This window comes from Gymnoscopelus braueri (genome assembly GCF_963280865.1).
Source record: "Gymnoscopelus braueri genome assembly, chromosome: 1".
In the NCBI taxonomy this organism is placed as follows: Eukaryota; Metazoa; Chordata; class Actinopteri; order Myctophiformes; family Myctophidae; genus Gymnoscopelus; species Gymnoscopelus braueri.
Window position 1 is genome coordinate 42,726,712 of NC_137603.1, and position 18,211 is coordinate 42,744,922.

Here is an 18,211-nt window from a genome sequence, read left to right on the forward strand (position 1 = left end):
ACAAGGGAGGCCTACGAGGTCAGATGGAATGTGTTCGCATCTTGGTGTTTGGAGCAGTCACCAGTGGTGGTGGCTGTCCAGGCACCGGTGGGCAGCGTTCTTACTTTTCTACAGGGAAGGTTAAGTCAAGGTTTATCCTTCTCGACGGTGAAAGTGTATTTGGCGGCCATTTCGGCTTGCCACCTAGGTTTCGACGATGGCAAGACGGTGGGTCAGCATAACTTCGTGCGCCGGTTTATGAACGGCGCAAGGAGAGCTAGACCGGTCAACAGGCCGCTGTTCCCAGTCTGGGATTTGACGGTGGTGCTGGATGCACTGTGCCGTCACCCGTTCGAGCCTTTTGAGTCTATGGATCTGAAGGTCATTAGTCTCAAAACGGTCCTTTTGGTGGCCCTGTCTACGGCTAAACGGGTCAGTGACTTGCATGCGCTCTCGGTGAGTCCGGAGTGCATGAATTTTCTGAACAACGACAGGAGGGTTTTGCTTAAACCAAACCTGGCGTTCGTTACAAAGACCGGGGTGGTGGCCCCGGATCCGGTTGAATTGGTGGCTTTTCATCCACCTCCCTTCGTTTCGGCGGAGGACAGGCGGTTGCATTGCCTCTGTCCGGTGAGAGCCTTGAAGCTCTATTGCCAGAGGACGGCGGCCAATCGTTCATCGACACAACTCTTTGTCTCTTTTGGCATGGGGGTTCAGAGGAAGGCGGTCACCAAGGCGACGCTTTCTAGATGGATCCGTGATGCCATTAAGCTGGCTTATGTGAGTAGTGGTGTCCCAGTCCCGGGGGGTCTGAGGGCCCACTCTACTAGAGGCATGGCTACGTCCTGGGCTCTCTACAAGGGAGCTTCGATCCAGGAGATTTGTGCGGCTGCAAATTGGTCGTCACCATCGACTTTTGCGGCCTTTTACAGTCTGGACGTGGCGGCGTCATCAGTGGCGCACGCTGTCCTGGGTGTGGCTGCTGCCTCCAGGTCAGTGGAGGATAGGGAGTAGGCTTGGGGCCTTTCTCCATATCTTTCGACTTCCTCTTTAGGTTCCTTGGGACCAGCAGGGCTGTGTCTTGGGGATTGGGCCCTGCTCCTCATTATTATGAGGCGGACTGTGTCTGCCTGTTAGAGAATAAGGCAGACTCTAGAGTCTGTCAGGGCCTACTCTTATTGTCTATCCCGCACCCCAGCCCGATGGGCTGGGGGGGCGCCCAGGGGCCGTAAGGTCGTGGACCTACGGCCTGGGGGTCTTAGGTCACGTCCAGGGGGGACGTGACCTGGGAGCTGAGGGGCGTGCGGGGTTGTCAGGGTTGTGTGGCTCATTACCTCAAGGGGGGTTTATGAATCCCATAGTGAGTAGTAAACGGAGAACCGTGGTAAAACTAGAGGTTACGAATGTAACCCCGGTTTTAGTAGGTTCGGAGTTTACTACTCACCAGACACCCCTTTCTGTGCGCATTTGGCATGCAGAGAGGAGAATGTTAAGAGGAAGAGCCTACGTCACGAGGGAGCTTTATACTCCCGGGTCTTCCGGACTCGTGACATACCCTTAGCCAATCAGTATTGGCGTCGGGAGCGTGTGTGTTGCTCTGTCTCATCGCCTGAGGGCGCTGATATCCCATAGTGAGTAGTAAACTCCGAACCTACTAAAACCGGGGTTACATTCGTAACCTCTAGTTTGTCTTGTATCTGTCTCATGAACTGATGTGAGAGCTAAACCAGTTAAGGAAGCCTGCATACGTTTTATTCTGAACTGGCAGCCATTCATACTTTTCCTACTACTATTACTATTCCTGAGAACTGCAGCCAAGTAAGAGGTTACCAATGGGAAACCATCACTGGCCAACTTCGACTGATTTCCTATGTCTGTGTGAGGTGGGTGCCCACCCCTTTAGGAGACCAGCGGCACTAGACGTTCACCAATTGGGGTGGGGAGATGAGGGGATGGGGGGCAGGGAGAGGCAATCACGCCCACTTGGGAGACCATTTTGTGTACCATTTCGTACTAGTGGCGCGGTGTGGGATTGGCCAATCTTGGTATATTTATGTATACAAATCTTTGATGTCACACGCACGCACACACACACTTCTCTCTCTCTACACTGAACTATCAGAAATAAAGCAAAAAATAAACATAAATCTTGGATCAAGTACCCGGTGGAAGGAAATGTACCATAATATTGTTTTCTTTCTTTTCTGTTTTTTTTTGTTTTGTTTTAGGGGGGAGGTGGGGCGGTATTATTCCACAATTCGCTGGCCATTCCCCCACTGTTAATCAGTCAGTAGGAGTCACAGCAGTAAGGAAGGACATACTGTAATTGAACCAGGGTCTCTGCAGTGATGGGTGAGTGTTTGACCTCTTTGCCCCCCAGACGCCCCAGCAGATGCATCTGAACCCAAACCCAAACCTCAGAAAGTTTCATCGTACATAAATAATACAGTTAACTGATGTGGAGTCAGGTCTAGTTGTTTAGTTGTAATGGAGAGGCTGATGTCACTCCATCCGCTCTCTGAGGGGGTTCTGTTACCGTAGTAACACAACCACAGTAAAAACATGAAACTCTACAGATTCACTAATTGATTATTACAAAAATTTAAGTAACATTTAAGACATGATTTGTTCCTTCTAAAAACTTAAGTTAAGATTTAAAAATGCCAATGATAAAAACACCCCTGCTTGCAGCGCTTTGCAGACTGACTGCTGTCATTTCCTGTTTGTTCATCTCCCACTTAAACAACTATATGTATTACAACTGTATAGCCTCTGAATGTATTGACTGATGATGATGAGGATGATGATGCTGCTCAATGTGAGTTTCAGTCATGATTGCCTCCAAACCTGTGTGAAATATCTTCCTTGTTTGGGAGTGAGTGCGTGTGTGTGTTTCTGGGTCAGACAATAACAGGCAGTGTACTCTTTCTTCATCTATCTCTACTTCCTCGGTCCTAGTCTTTCTCTCCTCTTCCGAGGGAGAGGTCAGCTAAAGGTTTGGGCCCCTCCTGACCGCAGACCAGTAAGACTCAGTAGAATAACAAAGCATCAGAACCTCTCATTAAAACTAATTTCTGTACCTTTTCGTTATTTAGGCAGCATTTCAGCCAATCAGACTTATAATTCGCTATGGTCCAATCAGGCAGAAATAAGTATTTAGAGACTATTAGAGGCGTACCAGTGGCTCCCAAAGTCTAAACTGGCCCTGAACCAGTTGTGAACCAGTGCTGCAACTGGCTGAAGTAGAAGTCTGTGTTTCTGGAGAAATCCTGACAGACTGAAGAGTGGGTGTCGCCCAGAGCACAGTAGAGTGCAGTGCCTCCCACACTGATCACCACGGTAACAAAGCAGAGCAGGAAGAGCAACAGACATGAGTCTCCGCCCCCAACATCTGGAGAGAACCAGGAAAAAGAAAGTGAGATTAATACAGTACAGTATGTGGATAGACTGAATACAACAGTTAGTTCCGCTCAATTAATTTGATTGGACAAGAGGCATTCAATGATGCCTGATCAAGCCCCCAGAACCGCAGAGGATTATTGAAGCCACAGAAGCCTGGTGGACAAATCTGATATTGCAAGACTTACGCATTTATAATTCTACTGCGCATGCTTCAACAGTCTGAAACGCTGGTGCGCCTGCTCTATTGGCTACTCCAACGTTGGAGCCAATCCCAGAAGAAGAGTGTACTTCCAGGTGCTTCATGGGATTTTCAGCAACTTTCATTGAAATTAATAGGTGGGGGCGGGGCCGTCCGCTCTCTAGATTATAAGTCTATGATGCTGACATACAGTATAAAAGCAATGGATTTTTTTTTACTCCTTTTTTTTAATTATTTTTTACTTATTATAATTCCACTAGCAAGCTGTCATTAGCCTGAGTCTTTCACACTGAGTGATAATGAATTATAAGCTATAGCCTTGTACTATGATGAGATAAAGCACATGTAGCCTGTTGTTTTTCTTGTAAAGTTTTACTTTAGCATGTGTATAGCACATTCTGATGATGTAGGCATTGAAACAATAATGAAAATAAATTAGTTAGGCAAATAATGAACATTCTTTTTGATAATTTCAGCGATTGGGATGTGGAGAAAATAGGTTAATAGATTGCTAGAGGTCTGTTCATGCAGGTTGTGTGGCCACTGACCCGTTAACATGGGCGCCAAAAGTAAACATGTGTGTTTTGGGCATCACACTGGAGGTCAAGCTTTGTACTGAATATCAACATGGCTGTGATAGTTTCCTTTTCCTTTCTGTTTTGACCAACTGTTTATCTTTTTACATTTTCTCCCCAACTTAGTCGTTGCCAATTCCCCAGAATAAACAACGTGAAAAATACAATAAATACGGAGGTTGTGGGTACGAATCCACCGTGGTGCATCCGGCTTTGTCCGGCGTCTATGCGAACACAATTGGCCCGTGTTCAGGGGAGGGAAGCCGGGCGGAGAGTAGGCCTGTCCCCGACTAAGGATTTGTTTAGTCGAATCTAATTGGCGACTAATTGCCAATAGTCGACTGGCAGTCGACTAATGCAAAAAATAATAATAATAAAAATAAAATAAAAATCATAATTCGACTGAGATTGGCAGTCAAATCAATCTGATTTGACTGCCAATCTCTCAGTCAAATCATGCAAAAAATATGTTATGCAATAGAGGAACATTCCATTTGGGCTGTAGGGGTGCTTAGTGTCTGATTTAACATATACTATTGGTTTCTCCCAATAAATCATGATGTATATCCTTTTTTTGGCAAACTATAGTTAATTAATATAACAAACTAGGCCAATCTCTCAGTCAAATAATAATATAAAAAAAAGTCGACTCGGACCCCCCGCGACTAACCAGTCGACTATTCGACTTAGTCGAGGTCAGGCCTAGCGGAGAGGGTGATATTGGTCATTGCATGTACTCCTACGGGCTGGGGCGGCACCTGTCAGTATTGGGCGGGAGGAGTAGGACGAAGGGTCTACATCCTCCCGCAGAGGGCTCCTCACTGGCAGGTGAATCAGTAGGATACAACAGTAGTGACAACACAGAAATGTGTGTGGGGGGAGGAATTAATTGGCATAACGACTAAATTGGGGAGAAAAAGGGGCTATATATTTTTTTGGCTACTCTAAATTTAGAAAAAAATAAAATAAAATATAATACAATATATATAAATGGTTTTGTAGGACATACTGTACACATACTCACCATGCTCTAAGCAATCATCAGGGACATTAAAGTGGACTCTTCTCTTGGCGGGAGGTCCGGGGTGTGACTGTGCAGACACACAAACATCTTGTACACAGACACTCCTTTTCTTCAAGATCGAGACTAGTCCAGCAGAGGCAGGAGACGTCTGGAGGGAAAGACATACACCACATGAGCATGTACAGAAAAGGAACACATTCATTATCATGTCAACACACGCACACACACACACACCTGTTCTATGGTGATGAGTCTAGCCAGGTCGTCTAAGGAGGAAGATTCTCTGATGAGGTTCATGTTCTCTACTCCATTTTCCTCCTCCTCACCATACTCTTCATCACCCTGCTGAAGGAGTTAAATCAGTCAACTTTACATTCTGTTCATTCAACTGGAATCTACTGATTGTGATATGAGCTCTTAAAGGCACCATGAATTTTTACTTTTTGGGCGGTGAAACCGCCCCTATATGTGAGGTTTGGATATTTGCACACCAAATCCTGCGCTGTGATCGGCCACAAATGTACCCCCCTAACCCTGCACCGTGATTGGCCAATCACAGTCTATTCAGGACTGTGATTGGCTAGGGAAACATGACACATGTGCATAGCCCTATATAAGAAACCATAACTTAAAAAAAACCTTAATTTTGTTTTTTTTAAGTTATGGTTTCTTCCATCACTTCTTCCATCACTTCTTCCATCACTGTGATGACCACTGTGACCACACCGCCCACTTCACACTGGGTGTGATTTTTCTTCTTTTTTGTGTGTTTTTGGTCTCCCCTACCTCTCTTCTATCCCCAAAAATACCCCAGTTTGAGCACTCAAGCATATCTGGGGTTTTATGTAAATTGTCTCAAAACAGGCCAAACCGATTTGCCCCCGAAAGTGACGTCACTAGCATTTCAATCCCTCCCGTTTTTCAGTTCCAACATATAATTAAAAAAATCACACCCAGTGTGAAGTGGACGGTGTGGTCACAGTGGTCATCACAGTGATGGAAGTTCACTTAAAGAAAAGTAATATTGTGGACCAACCATTGTACACCCCTAACTTAAAAAAAACTTAACTTAAACTTAAACCATAAATGTGTTTTTTTTAAGTGCATAGTCCTATTTATAGGGCTATGCACAGGTGTCATGTTTCACTAGCCAATCACAGTCCTGAATAGACTGTGATTGGCCAATCACGGTGCAGGGTTAGGGGGGTACACTGGTGGCCAATCACAGCGCAGGGTTGGGGGGGTGCAATGGGTGTCGATGTCCAAACCTCACATATAGGGGCGGTTTCACCGCCCAAAAAAATAAAATAAAAATAACGTTTACTTTTTCCACACAGAACCAGGAGATAACATGCATACAAACTGTCTCAATAGCGCCGCGTGCCAAATCAGGACAATGTGGTATTGCAGGTAAAAGTGCTTTATAAGCCAGAGAGAAGTTAGTTGGAATGAGTATATCTGAGACTTGATTTAGGCTCAAACCTTTTGAAAAACGTTTGAGGGACATAAACAATATGATATTAAATACTTTAAAAAAAAATGTAATTCATGGTGTAGATCCTTTAAAAGATCGAAAGACCCAAAGCCTGCTCGGGGATGTTCTCAGGCTAGTTATGTTGATACCCTCTGATCCGTTACTCACTAACATGAGACCCTGTTTTTTTTTTACTATAGTAACTTCTCAGGGTATTTGAACGTTACATAAATGTACAGTACAGCAATCAATGGGAATGTTTTTACCTTACTGCGTGTGTGCATATCAGCGCCCGCTCAGGGCATACAGTATGTAAACGTACCGTTATAGTATATCCCCTCACTCTCTTGCCAATTGTTTTCTCCCTTCCACCCACCCACCCCCTCTCACTCTCCCTCCTTACCCGTCCCCCTCCCACACACACACACACACACACACACACACACACACTCCCTCTCCTCTCTATCAAATACAACAGAAACCATTGCCATTGGGCTTGACCAGTCCATATATCTGCATATCTGCGTGCCCACCACAGATAGACAGACAGACACACCTCCCACCACAACTTGAACTTTATATAGTAGATAATAAACCACATAAGATCTGTACCTGGGTCTGCCCATGATGGTCCTCTAAAGACAGGACGTTCTCTGAGATCATTTTTTGTTGGATGGGGACAGATCTGAGATCAGCTGAGGAGTCCCACCCTCCCTTCTGCTTCTCCTCTTCCTCATTGTTCACCTCCACAGCCTCCTCTACTCTCTCGCCTTCAATCTCCGTCTTTCCTCTTTCTCCACTCTGCAGTTCTTCAGATGTGGATCGGTCCATTTCTCCGTGGGTGAGGTGGTCTTCTACAGAGGTGGCATGCCCCGCCCCGACCATCCGTTGGCTCTCCAGCACGTCGGTCAACTGGTTCCCATGGAGACTTATCCGTTCCTCCTCTGTGTACCTGTCCGTTTCCTCTGTGAAGGATCCGACTTGATGGCTGCTCTTGGAGGAGTCTGTATGTGTCTCCACCTGTTCTGTCTCTCCTCTAACTGGACGGACGGAGGGAGGGGGAGAGAGCGAGAGAGACAGACAGACAGACAGACAGACAGACAGAGAGAAGCAGGGAGACAGAGACACACATTAAGCAGGGAGATAGAGACCCACATTACTGCCAATTCACCAGTAATTGTAGATGAAGAGACCATACAGGTGTTTCTTCTGGAGGTCAGATGAGCCTTTCACTACAGCCTAGAGGAGCTGCTAAGATATCAACTACTGATTAATGAATGTAGGCTACTAGTCTTATATTAGTAGTCTAGGGCATATCTACTAGACTTTATATTTGGTAGTTAGGATATGATTACTCTTTATATTTAGTAGTCTAGGGCAACAACAACCTGCTTGAAATAATCCAGTCACAGATAGACCCACAGACACTACCTCAATCTGAACTTTATATACAGTGGGCACTCTCTCATAGAATACTGGATAAGGCGCAAGACTCTGAAAGAGTGTTTGAGTGTGTGCGTGTGCATGCGTGTGTGTGTGTGTGTGTGTGTGTGTGTGTGTGTGTGTGTGTGTGTGTGTGTGTGTGTGTGTGTGTGTGTGTTTGCGTGTGTGTATATATATATACACACACACAAACACACTGTATATATACATGGTATATAACATACAATACAACATAATAACACACACATGCACGCACACACTCATATACCCAGAATCATCCACACATCCAGTCACCTGGTATCCACGTAGACGACAGACCACAGAGTCGATCCTGTCCAGCTGCAGACAAACTTCTGTCCAGAGACACACACTATAAAACACACACACACACACACAGAGTTTTAAAAAAATGTTCTAACTCAAGTGGATGACACAGTCCATACCACAACTGGAACAAAGACAATGGTGAACGAATGTTATAGTTATAGTGCTTGGTGTGAATGGCCCTTTAGAATTATTTTTTAAACTATGTCTTTATAGTTATAGTGCTTAGTGTGAACCATGGATATTGTCATGGCTAGGGGACGTTTAAAGTCAGCCCCCTGGTCAGTGCCACTGGCTTCGGATGCTGTCAATGCACTGAATGGGACATTATCAAGTTTAATCAGACTATTGATTGGTCTAAGTAGGTGAGATACTGACCAACCCACGTTTAATCAGACTATTGATTGTGAGATACTGACCTACCCGGGGGCAAACGCTCACCCCAAAACTTGATTTACGATTCTGTGCCTATCGGTCCATAACTCCGACGGCCTTGAGTCGGCACAAGCGAACTTCGCAACGTTCGGCACGGCAACTCGCTCGCTTTAGCTTGCTCGTGGTGCCTCTCGTGGCTCAAGTTCGCTTGAAACGGCACGCCTCCGAAGTGGTCCAAAACTATACTTTATACAAAACACCTACTGAGCCCCGTCGGTAGGTCAGTATCTCACCAATCAATAGTCTGATTAAACGTGGGTAGGTCAGTATCTCACCTACTTAGACCAATCAATAGTCTGATTAAACGTGATAATATCCCATTCAGTGCATTGACAGCATCCGAAATGGGTGCCAGTGCAATATTCATGACCATGGGTTTGACTACCACATACAGTATGTTATGAAATCAAATAGTTACCATGTTGTCAGGAGGATTCACAAAATAAATATACACCAACATCAAAATGTTGTTTTGTACAGGATGGCCTGAGCCTGAGGTATCGTTCTGCTGAATTCATGTGGTTACTAAGCTACAGTTTATCATGGTTAATGAGCAGTACACTAGCTAGCTGATGAATGGCTAAGCTAGCAACATTTGCTTTGTGCCAACAACCCCTGTAGCCATGGTATATTCACGATATATCCTCATATATATATAGCCTCATGTGCATTATTGCTTAACCCATTTTTACCTGTTGTAAGCTATACGTCTTTAATTACTGCAGAACACCAATGAATAATCAATATGATGGATGAGCAAAGTTACAAGTTACAGTTAAGACCATACAGAGTACAGACACACGCAGACATGCATATTATCAACACATGAACCCTGACTTTATACCATGGTTCAGAACAGAGGGATGTCTTACCAAAATGTGTCCTGCAGAAGGTCTGTGAGAGAGAGACAGAAGAAGTCAGACAGACAGGAGAGGCAGAAAGACGGAGTGTATTCAGTAAATGAAGGTGAAGGCTTGGTGTCAGAGCTACAATCTAATATTAGACAGAACAGATTTCCCTGGCTATTACACTGTCTGTGAGCGTCAAGAGTGCATGTGTGTGTGTGTGTGTGTGTGTGTGTGTGTGTGTGTGTGTGTGTGTGTGTGTGTGTGTGTGTGTGTGTGTGTGTGTGTGTGTCCTTAGCAGTATCATGTCTCAAATGTCTGACAGTGCAGCAGTAAGGAGACATATGTTTACACTATTACACACACACACACACACACACACACACACACACACACACACACACACACACACACACACACACACACACACACACAGAGTAAGGACTGACCGTTGGTGTGTCTGACAGATGTGTGTGAGGACGTTCAACTGCTGGGAACACTGGTCTGAAACCAGTGTTCTACAACGACTCTCTGAGACAAAGAAAGACAGAGGGAGAGAGAGAAAAATAAATTAATGTGAATGTTTGCTTGCATTTATGTTGGTGTGTACCTGCAAAGTGTGTGTGTGTGTGTGTGTGTGTGTGTGTGTGTGTGTGTGTGTGTGTGTGTGTGTGTGTGTGTGTGTGTGTGTGTGTGTGTGTGTGTGTGTGTGTGTGTGTGTGTGTGTGTGTGTTACCCCAGTGTTCCTGCAGTGTGTTGATGTTGTCTATTATTCTCTGTTGATATAGTCTCTCTAGCTGGAGACAACACAACGCACTCTGGTCTGAAGGTCAAAGTTAAGGAACTTGGTGGTTTAGGGTTGGGCCAGTGAAATGTACAAACCAGCAATTTGTCTGATTACTGAATCATACTGGTAATAACCATTTGTGCCACTAGGTGGCACAAACACATAATCCAGTTTCTCCTGAATGGGGTAAAAAGGACCCCTAGGGGTCCCCGGACCCCACTTTGAGAACCAGTGTCGTACTCGTAAAGCATATCTACTCCATCGTGCAGAGGTGTCGCTTGCCAAAAAGAACAGAATAAAAGTCAGGAGGACGGATGAGTGATCTTTTCTTGCACGACTCCATCATACAATATTAACAAACTAGGCTGAAAATGTTTGGGGAAATTGGGGCTTTACATCAACCTTAATCCGCAGTAACCTACATCATCAGTTATTGTTTTGTTTTGTTACTGTCATGTTTAGTTCATGATGGCAAGAAAGGTAGTCACCTTCCTGCAATGTGTCACCAAGTTATTCCACCATTTTACTTCACCACTCGCTCCATTGCAGTCACTGTGCTTGCTTGTATAATATCCACAACCCATAATTCGGGTTCCCGTTTAATTATCGTCAATTGGGTCCGGGTTACTTGGTTCAGATTCTATTATCTCGGGTCCCGGGTCTGTTTATCATGTGTATAATACCCTCGAGTGAACCGAGAAGACCCGTACTCAGTGCTGATCTGTTGAGAAACTCTAATATCTACTCTGTGTGCATGGCCCCAATTTTTTTGCCTGAATGTCTTATAAACACAAATGCTGTATAACTAGTTTGCACAATTAAACCACTCTAAGCCTGTAATCACATCATATTAGTAAAACTGGAAACGAACCAACTCTAGTTTGGTCCAGTATACACTTCAGGTTTTACCGGTGCCATTTAATGTACAAGCTTACACATGTTAATTTGTACACACACACAAGGATACAATCTTCCTGGAGGGCAAAGGCATCAGCAATCTGTAAAGAAGGCCAAAGGGAGAGAGTGAGAGAAAAAATTTGATTCAGACAATAAACAGAGTAGCAGAGTAACAAAGCCTCAAGCAGAACGCACTCTACCGCTCTCCAGCAACTGACATCCTCTCTCAGCTGACTACAACCTTAAAACAACCCTGAGGACAAGAGAGAGAGAGAGGAGAGCAGAAGCGCTCTAACTTTTGATGAAGAGGCAGTGACAACTGAATTCTCTCTGTCTGTCTGTCTGTCTCTTCTCCTTCCAACAATTCATATTCATGAATTAATGTTGTTTGTAAATTTGAAACCTTGGTTTTCCTCTCTTTGTCTGTATAACTTCAATCAGTGAGAGGAGCTTTCACATCGAACGTACCTGTTCTCTCATGTAGCGACAAGACAGTAATGGAGACAGGGAGAGAGGGGAAGCACCCTAGCCTGAAGAGACAACGTGATTTTTTTTTCCATTTCATGAGCCGAGTAAATAAGAGGGAGTTGATTATGGTGAGAAAGTATTTTCACAGATTGTGCATTGAAGTTATGTGGTAAGTTTCAAACTATATAATTAAGTAAGTAGGTCAGCGAGACTTAACATGCTTATCATTATTATATCATTGACAACATTGAATGTTCAAACGCTTATATGAACGCTTATATGAAAGTCTATGTTGGTCAGCTGGTAAATTAACCAGCTATAATGTCCAGAAGTTATTATGGTGAGAAAAGAATGACAAATTGACAATGGTTGACATTATTTTCTGGGCTTCTCTCCCTGAGCCACCATCATTAGCTAATGTTACACCAAGCTAACTTATGATAGCTAACATACTTATGCCTATGCTAATTATAAACTATAATATTATGTGCCAGTATGGTCAGCTACTGTAGCGTGACACGGTGAACATCTGTTCAGCTACCAAGCTAATTCACAAACGTTACTATAAATTGTTTGAACCATGAAATGTTGACCTGCAGATGCACTCTATAGGGCCTATAGAGTGCATCTATATGGCCTAGTATTATAGGCCATATCAATTACAATCTCTGTGAACAACGCATCACATGAGAAGTTGACTAACTATCTGACTGACTGGTTGAATTACTTTCTGGTTGACTGACTGACTGACTGACTGATGGACTACTGACTCTTGATGCCCCTTGCTGCAACATGGCAACAACAAAATGTAAAAGACAACTATTTGAGTGATGGATAGACTGGCCACCTGGTGAAGGTATTGAGGAAGATGGATGTCATCGCCCATCTGTCCCAGCCGCTGCAAAGAGGCCAGTAGAGTGGAGCTAGGGATGGTCCCTGTAGTGGAGGTGGGAACAGTGATAGAGATGGGCCCAGAGGTGGAGGTAGTAGGTCCTGTCATGTCCTGTCTGGTAATAGAGGCACTGAGCCCTGTGGTGCAGTCAGCTGTTTTAGATGAACCCGGCCCCGTGGCTGAAGTGAAGGAGCTTCCAGAGCCACAGGGAAGGATGCTATCTGTAGAAAAGTTAACAGGGCCTTTAGTGGAGTTGATGGTTCCAATGCATGTAGGCCCACTCATGCAGGCCGACCCTGCAGCCGACTGTATTGTTAATGTAGAGTCAATAGGCCTGGTGATGCAGGTATGAGAGTCCAACTCCAGATCACGATGGTTCTGTGCCACTGGACTGATGGGATATGTAGCTCCAAGAGTGGCCACTGGTGTGACTGGGGATGCAGTCTCTGGACTGGTCGAAGGGCTAATGGGATTTGTACGTTCAAGACTGGCTGTTGGTAGGTCCTGAGATGGAGGCTCTGGAGTGTTGCCAGAGCCGATGGGATATGGGGTTTCAAGACTGGTCACAGACGTGACTGGAGATGTTGGCTCTGGACTGGTCCCTGGGCTGATGGGATATGGAGTTTCCAGCAGACTGCCTACAGTCAGGAAGCATCAGTAGATGGAGAGAGAAATAGGGGGATAGGTACAGAGAAGAAGAGATAAAGACAGATCGAGGAGAGAGAGAGAGAGAGAGAGAGGGAGACATAGATAGATCAGTCAGAAACAATCCTTTTAAGAAACACACCTGGGGGTACAAAACCCTGCCTACATACAGTATCTGTTGTTTGATCTCTCTGTTCCGAAATGTTTTACTTATGATATTTCTGACTCAAAAGTTAATAATCTCTCTGGACCAGCCTACTGAGTCCTGACCATTCCCACCAAGTTCCAAGACCCAGATTATCTGCTAAATCCTTTCTCAAGTTATTGGTTTCAAACAGATAAACAGACAGGAGTGATTACATCCAACTGTATGCTAGTATTCGTGGCGGGTAACATGATCAGTAATTGAGTTTTGTAATTGGAGAAAAGGTCCTCCTCATATTGATCTACTTTATTCTGCTGACATTTAAAATGGATTGTTGTTGTTGTTTTAGTCTTTGTCTATTTTCACTAGTGTGTGTGCATGTATGTGTTACCAGTTTCAGAGTAGGAGTCAGTTGTGCACGTGTCCAGGGACTGACAGCGAATCAGGCTCGACTCGTCTGACGTGTCCTCTTCCTTCATCATCTCGTCATTCTCTTCATCCTCCTCTCCTTTAATCCCTCTGCATCCCTCCTCCCTGACTTCCTCGTCTCCATTGTTGTCGAGGGAGATGAGTTCACATCCCAGAGTCTGAGAGTGTGTGTGTGACTCATTCAAGTTCGGGTCAGGCTGATTATCACGGAGTTCAGCCCCATCCCCCTGACCCTCTGACATCACTGGCCCCTCCTTCTCACACTGACCTAAAAAGAAAAGAACAGATTAATATAGAAGCTAAGAAGATATGTCACACAAAATAATAAATAAGCGAAGCACCACATTATCAGCATTCTCGTCGGTTATTGTGCCGACAACGCATCGCAAAGCGACACGTCGATCAGAGCGTTCACGTGAAATAATTGATCTCGCTATCCCTTCCTCTCTCTACCTCTCTCGTCTCGTCTGACATCACACACACAACAGAAAGAGTTGGAATCCTGGTACACTGACACCGCCACAACTTGAACTTCATATAGAATATTATTGGAGCATTTCATTTGCCATGTTGTTTGCTGTGTGTTAGAGAGTGATATGTTTTCATGATATTTTATGTTACTTATTCTGAATTAATTCAACTTTGTCTAACTTTTATGAAGAGTCGGGTTGTTTAGTTTTTTGATTTTTACTTTTGTGTGTGGGTACAGGGTGGGTTAAGGGTTTGGGTTTATGTCTGTATACTGTATGTCTATATGTATTGTAACCAGACATTGGGCCATGTCTTTTTTTTGTCATGCAATCATTTGGGTGAAAAGAAAAGCTAAAAAAATTATTAGACATTGCTTAAAAATGAAAACAATATGTGCCTCCCTGTTTGTTTCCATAACAAACAGGGAGGCCATAAACAAAAGACAAACCATAAAAAAGAGGAATGAAAATGTACTGGTCATGAAATTACATTTCTAAATTAAATGTTAGAACCTAGAATGCAAGTTAGGAATACACACACACACACCTTCTCTAACCCTAAGCTAAAAAGTAAAAAGAGATGGGAGAAAGCAAGGGAGGGAGGGAGTGATAGGGAGAGATTGACAGCAAAGCAGGAACAGAGTTAAAAAAGACGGAACAAGTTCCACATCATTCCTGAGTTGGGTGCAACCCCTGAAGCCCGTTCACATTTAAAAACCTGTTCACATATAAAAACATGGATGCTGATTGCTGAATAAGATTATATCAAAATAAGAGACCTGCTCAACAACACCTGCTCAGAATTGGACAACATGGTGAACAACAGCAGCATACTGTATCTCACAGCTGATGCAAAGAAATATAGAAGATATAAAGGACAGCTTCCAGACAGACCACTGTAGAAAAAACATGCATGACAACCAACTCTTAAATCTAGCAGAACTAACAAAACAACTAACATTTGTTAATATACAAAATGACTAAGGACGGCAGAGAAGTCAATAGAGAGAAAGAGCGAGAGGGAGAGAGAGCTGTAAACTGCAGACAACGTGTGGTACCATTCACCAAACAAACAGGAATCAAACAGAGAAGAGACTCAGGCGGTATGCTAATATGGAACAAATCAAAACTAACCCATTCCGTTAAGCTAATCAAAACCAGGGAAAAAAATCATCTGGTTAGAAATAAATAAGGAACTTACCTCAACCAAAAAACGACGTATATGTGCTACCTATATCCCCCCTTTTGAACCCCCATACATGGCATGTTCTCTAACCTGGAGGAAAAAAGACACCCTTTTCTAGGCTCATGGTAATGTGGGGACTTCAACAGGACGAGAACCTGACACTGTCAACACACAGGGAGAGATAAACACCTACCAGGAGGTGGAAACAACATCTCCCCCAATATGCCCCCCCAGATACAAGTATGACAAAGCAACACACATGAGTCACGTCAGATGACTGATGTCACATGAAGTCTGAGACCCTCGTTGGAGCTAGGCCGTTTTTATGTGGATCCCGACTCCTCCCGAGATCCAGATATTCCTAGTTATTATAGCATCTGTATTTGATGGTATTGAAAATCATACCTTTTGCGATTTCTAAATACCCTGATATACTACCTTACGTCTACCTTCACCAGTAATAATTGGTGAGATGCTGCCCAACAGAGCTCAATCACATTACATACAATGAAAATGAGTTGCCAGTGTTGCCACAAACTCACTTTTACACAAATGTATTATTCAAAATAGAGTCCAGTTTCTGCAGTCCATCCTGCCTTCATCAGGGAATCAGGTATATACATCCTTTCACTTTACATCTCTCTACTGCACCAGATAATCAGGTAAATGCATCAAAATCATTCCAAAGAGAATATTTTGTCTGTCTTATAGGATTCAAATGTGATAATACAGTAAATACTATACTGTAGGCCTATATGATGAGAAAAACACCTAGTCTCTCCTACCACACAAGACATACAGTATAACAAAGATATATGTTGTTTTCTGATATTCTCTGTCCCAATGGGGGCCAGAATGCTCATAGAGACAACAACAACTCAACGTTGCTTATGCAACAGCAACCTCTGGATTACATGGTCCCAAAGGTGTGTGTGTGTGTGTGTGTGTGTGTGTGTGTGTGTGTGTGTGTGTGTGTGTGTGTGTGTGTGTGTGTGTTATAAATCATCCCATCCATCCTCTCTCTGTGTCCTATGTTGCCTTCTCTGTAGGGGAGCATCATGATGAATAATGAAAGCCAAACAGACAGAAAGCTAAAGACCCGGGGAGAGTGAAACAGACAGGAGGCAGATACCCCATCACACGAAATAAAACGTCTCTCTCTCTCTCTCTCTCTCACACACACACACACACACACACACACGCGCGCGCTTGACAGCTCGGAGCATTAACGTGAGCTGTCAAGCATATATCTCTGAGCTAGCCATGCAGCTGGCTAACTAGCTGTCTAGTCCAGCTTTAGCACCCTAGCCTGTAGTCACTTATTAAATATAACATATGCTGCTTCTATTGTCTCTGATAGACTGATAGACGGTTACACCAAATCACACCAGAAAAAGACCAATCCTATACGTGTTGTGGTGGTAAAAAGGTACCAGCGGTGCTATAGTGTAGCTAACGTTAAGCTAGCCTGCTGCAGTGAGGTTCCAGACTCGCACACATTAATTGAATTAACGTACATTCATGCACACACACACACACACACTCATGTCCCTTTCACGTTTCAAAACGGTGAGATAAAACAACCAAACAGAACTTACAGTTGAATGCGGTGTCTTCTTGGTGTCTGTATGGCTGACACTTTAACTCCGACCTGGGTGGACTTGACTAACCTACTGTACTGGTGTTGTTGTAACAACAGCTGGATGGACCGGCTCTGCATGTTGTCGCCACCCAGCGGTTTCACTCACAGCTGTGTGGAGAAACTCCAATCATCGAATAGAGCAGTGGTTCTCAAACGTTTTCATATTATCAAGGACACCCACATTAATATGTCTTAAGCTGTGGACCCCATCTGAAAAATATTTCTGTGCCAGGGACCACCCATACAAAATGTGTGTCGTTAAAATGTTATATATTTTTGTGTATTCAAGTTTTTGAAAACAGCAGATAAGGGCCTATACAAGCTCAAAGTGTGTCACATAGTGGCACACTGTGAGCTTGTTGCTTGATATGTCACATAGTGGCACATTGTGAGCTTGTTGCTTGATATATAGGGTTAAAGTGGTTAAACTGATGCTATAAACTCATCTTGCTGGGGACCCCCTAACCTTGTCACCAGGCTTTCCAGGGGACCCGGCTGGAACCCCCCCCCAAGGATCCCTGGGGGTCCCGCACTTTGAGAACCATTGGAATAGGTGTCAGGAGCTCTTATCTGCAAAGGATCCCTTTCGTGCGACCACCCATATAGCTCATTGGGGACCACATAACGAGCAATGAATTCATCGCAACTCTTATTTTAGGGTCCACTTTAAATATATATATATTTTTTCATCCTATGATACAGGTTTCCTGGTCAATATGACTGTCTCACACGTTGGCAAAATTTAACAGTGAGCACCTACTCCATTGCACTGGAAGAAAGCTGGCTGAATACTTTGTTATTTTTGCAGCACTCTTCATGAGTGGACAAATCCAGCCGTTTACTCTATTTCAGGTCACTATTAACTTATATCATTTTATTCAGAGCACCTAAAGACTGCTGAACCATGGACAGACTTTTAAAACCAAAATCCTCATTTTATATCGCACTAC

General features: G+C 44.0%; 1 protein-coding gene across 1 annotated transcript; it reads right to left on the reverse strand.

Moving 5' to 3' along the window:
* Positions 1–1,669: 1,669 nt before the first annotated feature.
* Positions 1,670–17,284, reverse strand: cnsta (consortin, connexin sorting protein a). The gene is made up of 12 exons (XM_080417427.1): positions 17,218–17,284; positions 13,926–14,231; positions 12,700–13,382; positions 11,455–11,485; positions 10,437–10,523; positions 10,150–10,231; positions 9,728–9,749; positions 8,391–8,466; positions 7,266–7,693; positions 5,414–5,524; positions 5,180–5,327; positions 1,670–3,370 (listed from the first exon to the last, which is right to left on the reverse strand). The coding sequence occupies exons 2-12, from the start codon at positions 14,203–14,205 to the stop codon at positions 3,174–3,176; spliced, it is 2,145 nt and encodes a 714-aa protein (XP_080273553.1). The 5' UTR covers positions 14,206–14,231; positions 17,218–17,284; the 3' UTR covers positions 1,670–3,173.
* Between the last annotated feature and the right edge of the window lie 927 nt (positions 17,285–18,211).

Bases quoted from the DNA above. Each gene is read 5' to 3' on its own strand.
- cnsta (XM_080417427.1), bottom strand. From the start codon at position 14,205: ATGTCAGAGGGTCAGGGGGATGGGGCTGAACTCCGTGATAATCAGCCT. The intron at 10,524-11,454 runs GTATCCTTGTGT...TTTGACCTTCAG, and splicing joins CTTTGCCCTCCAGGAAGATT to ACCAGAGTGCGTTGTGTTGT. The intron at 8,467-9,727 runs GTAAGACATCCC...TGTGTTTTATAG, and splicing joins CTTCTGCAGGACACATTTTG to TGTGTGTCTCTGGACAGAAG.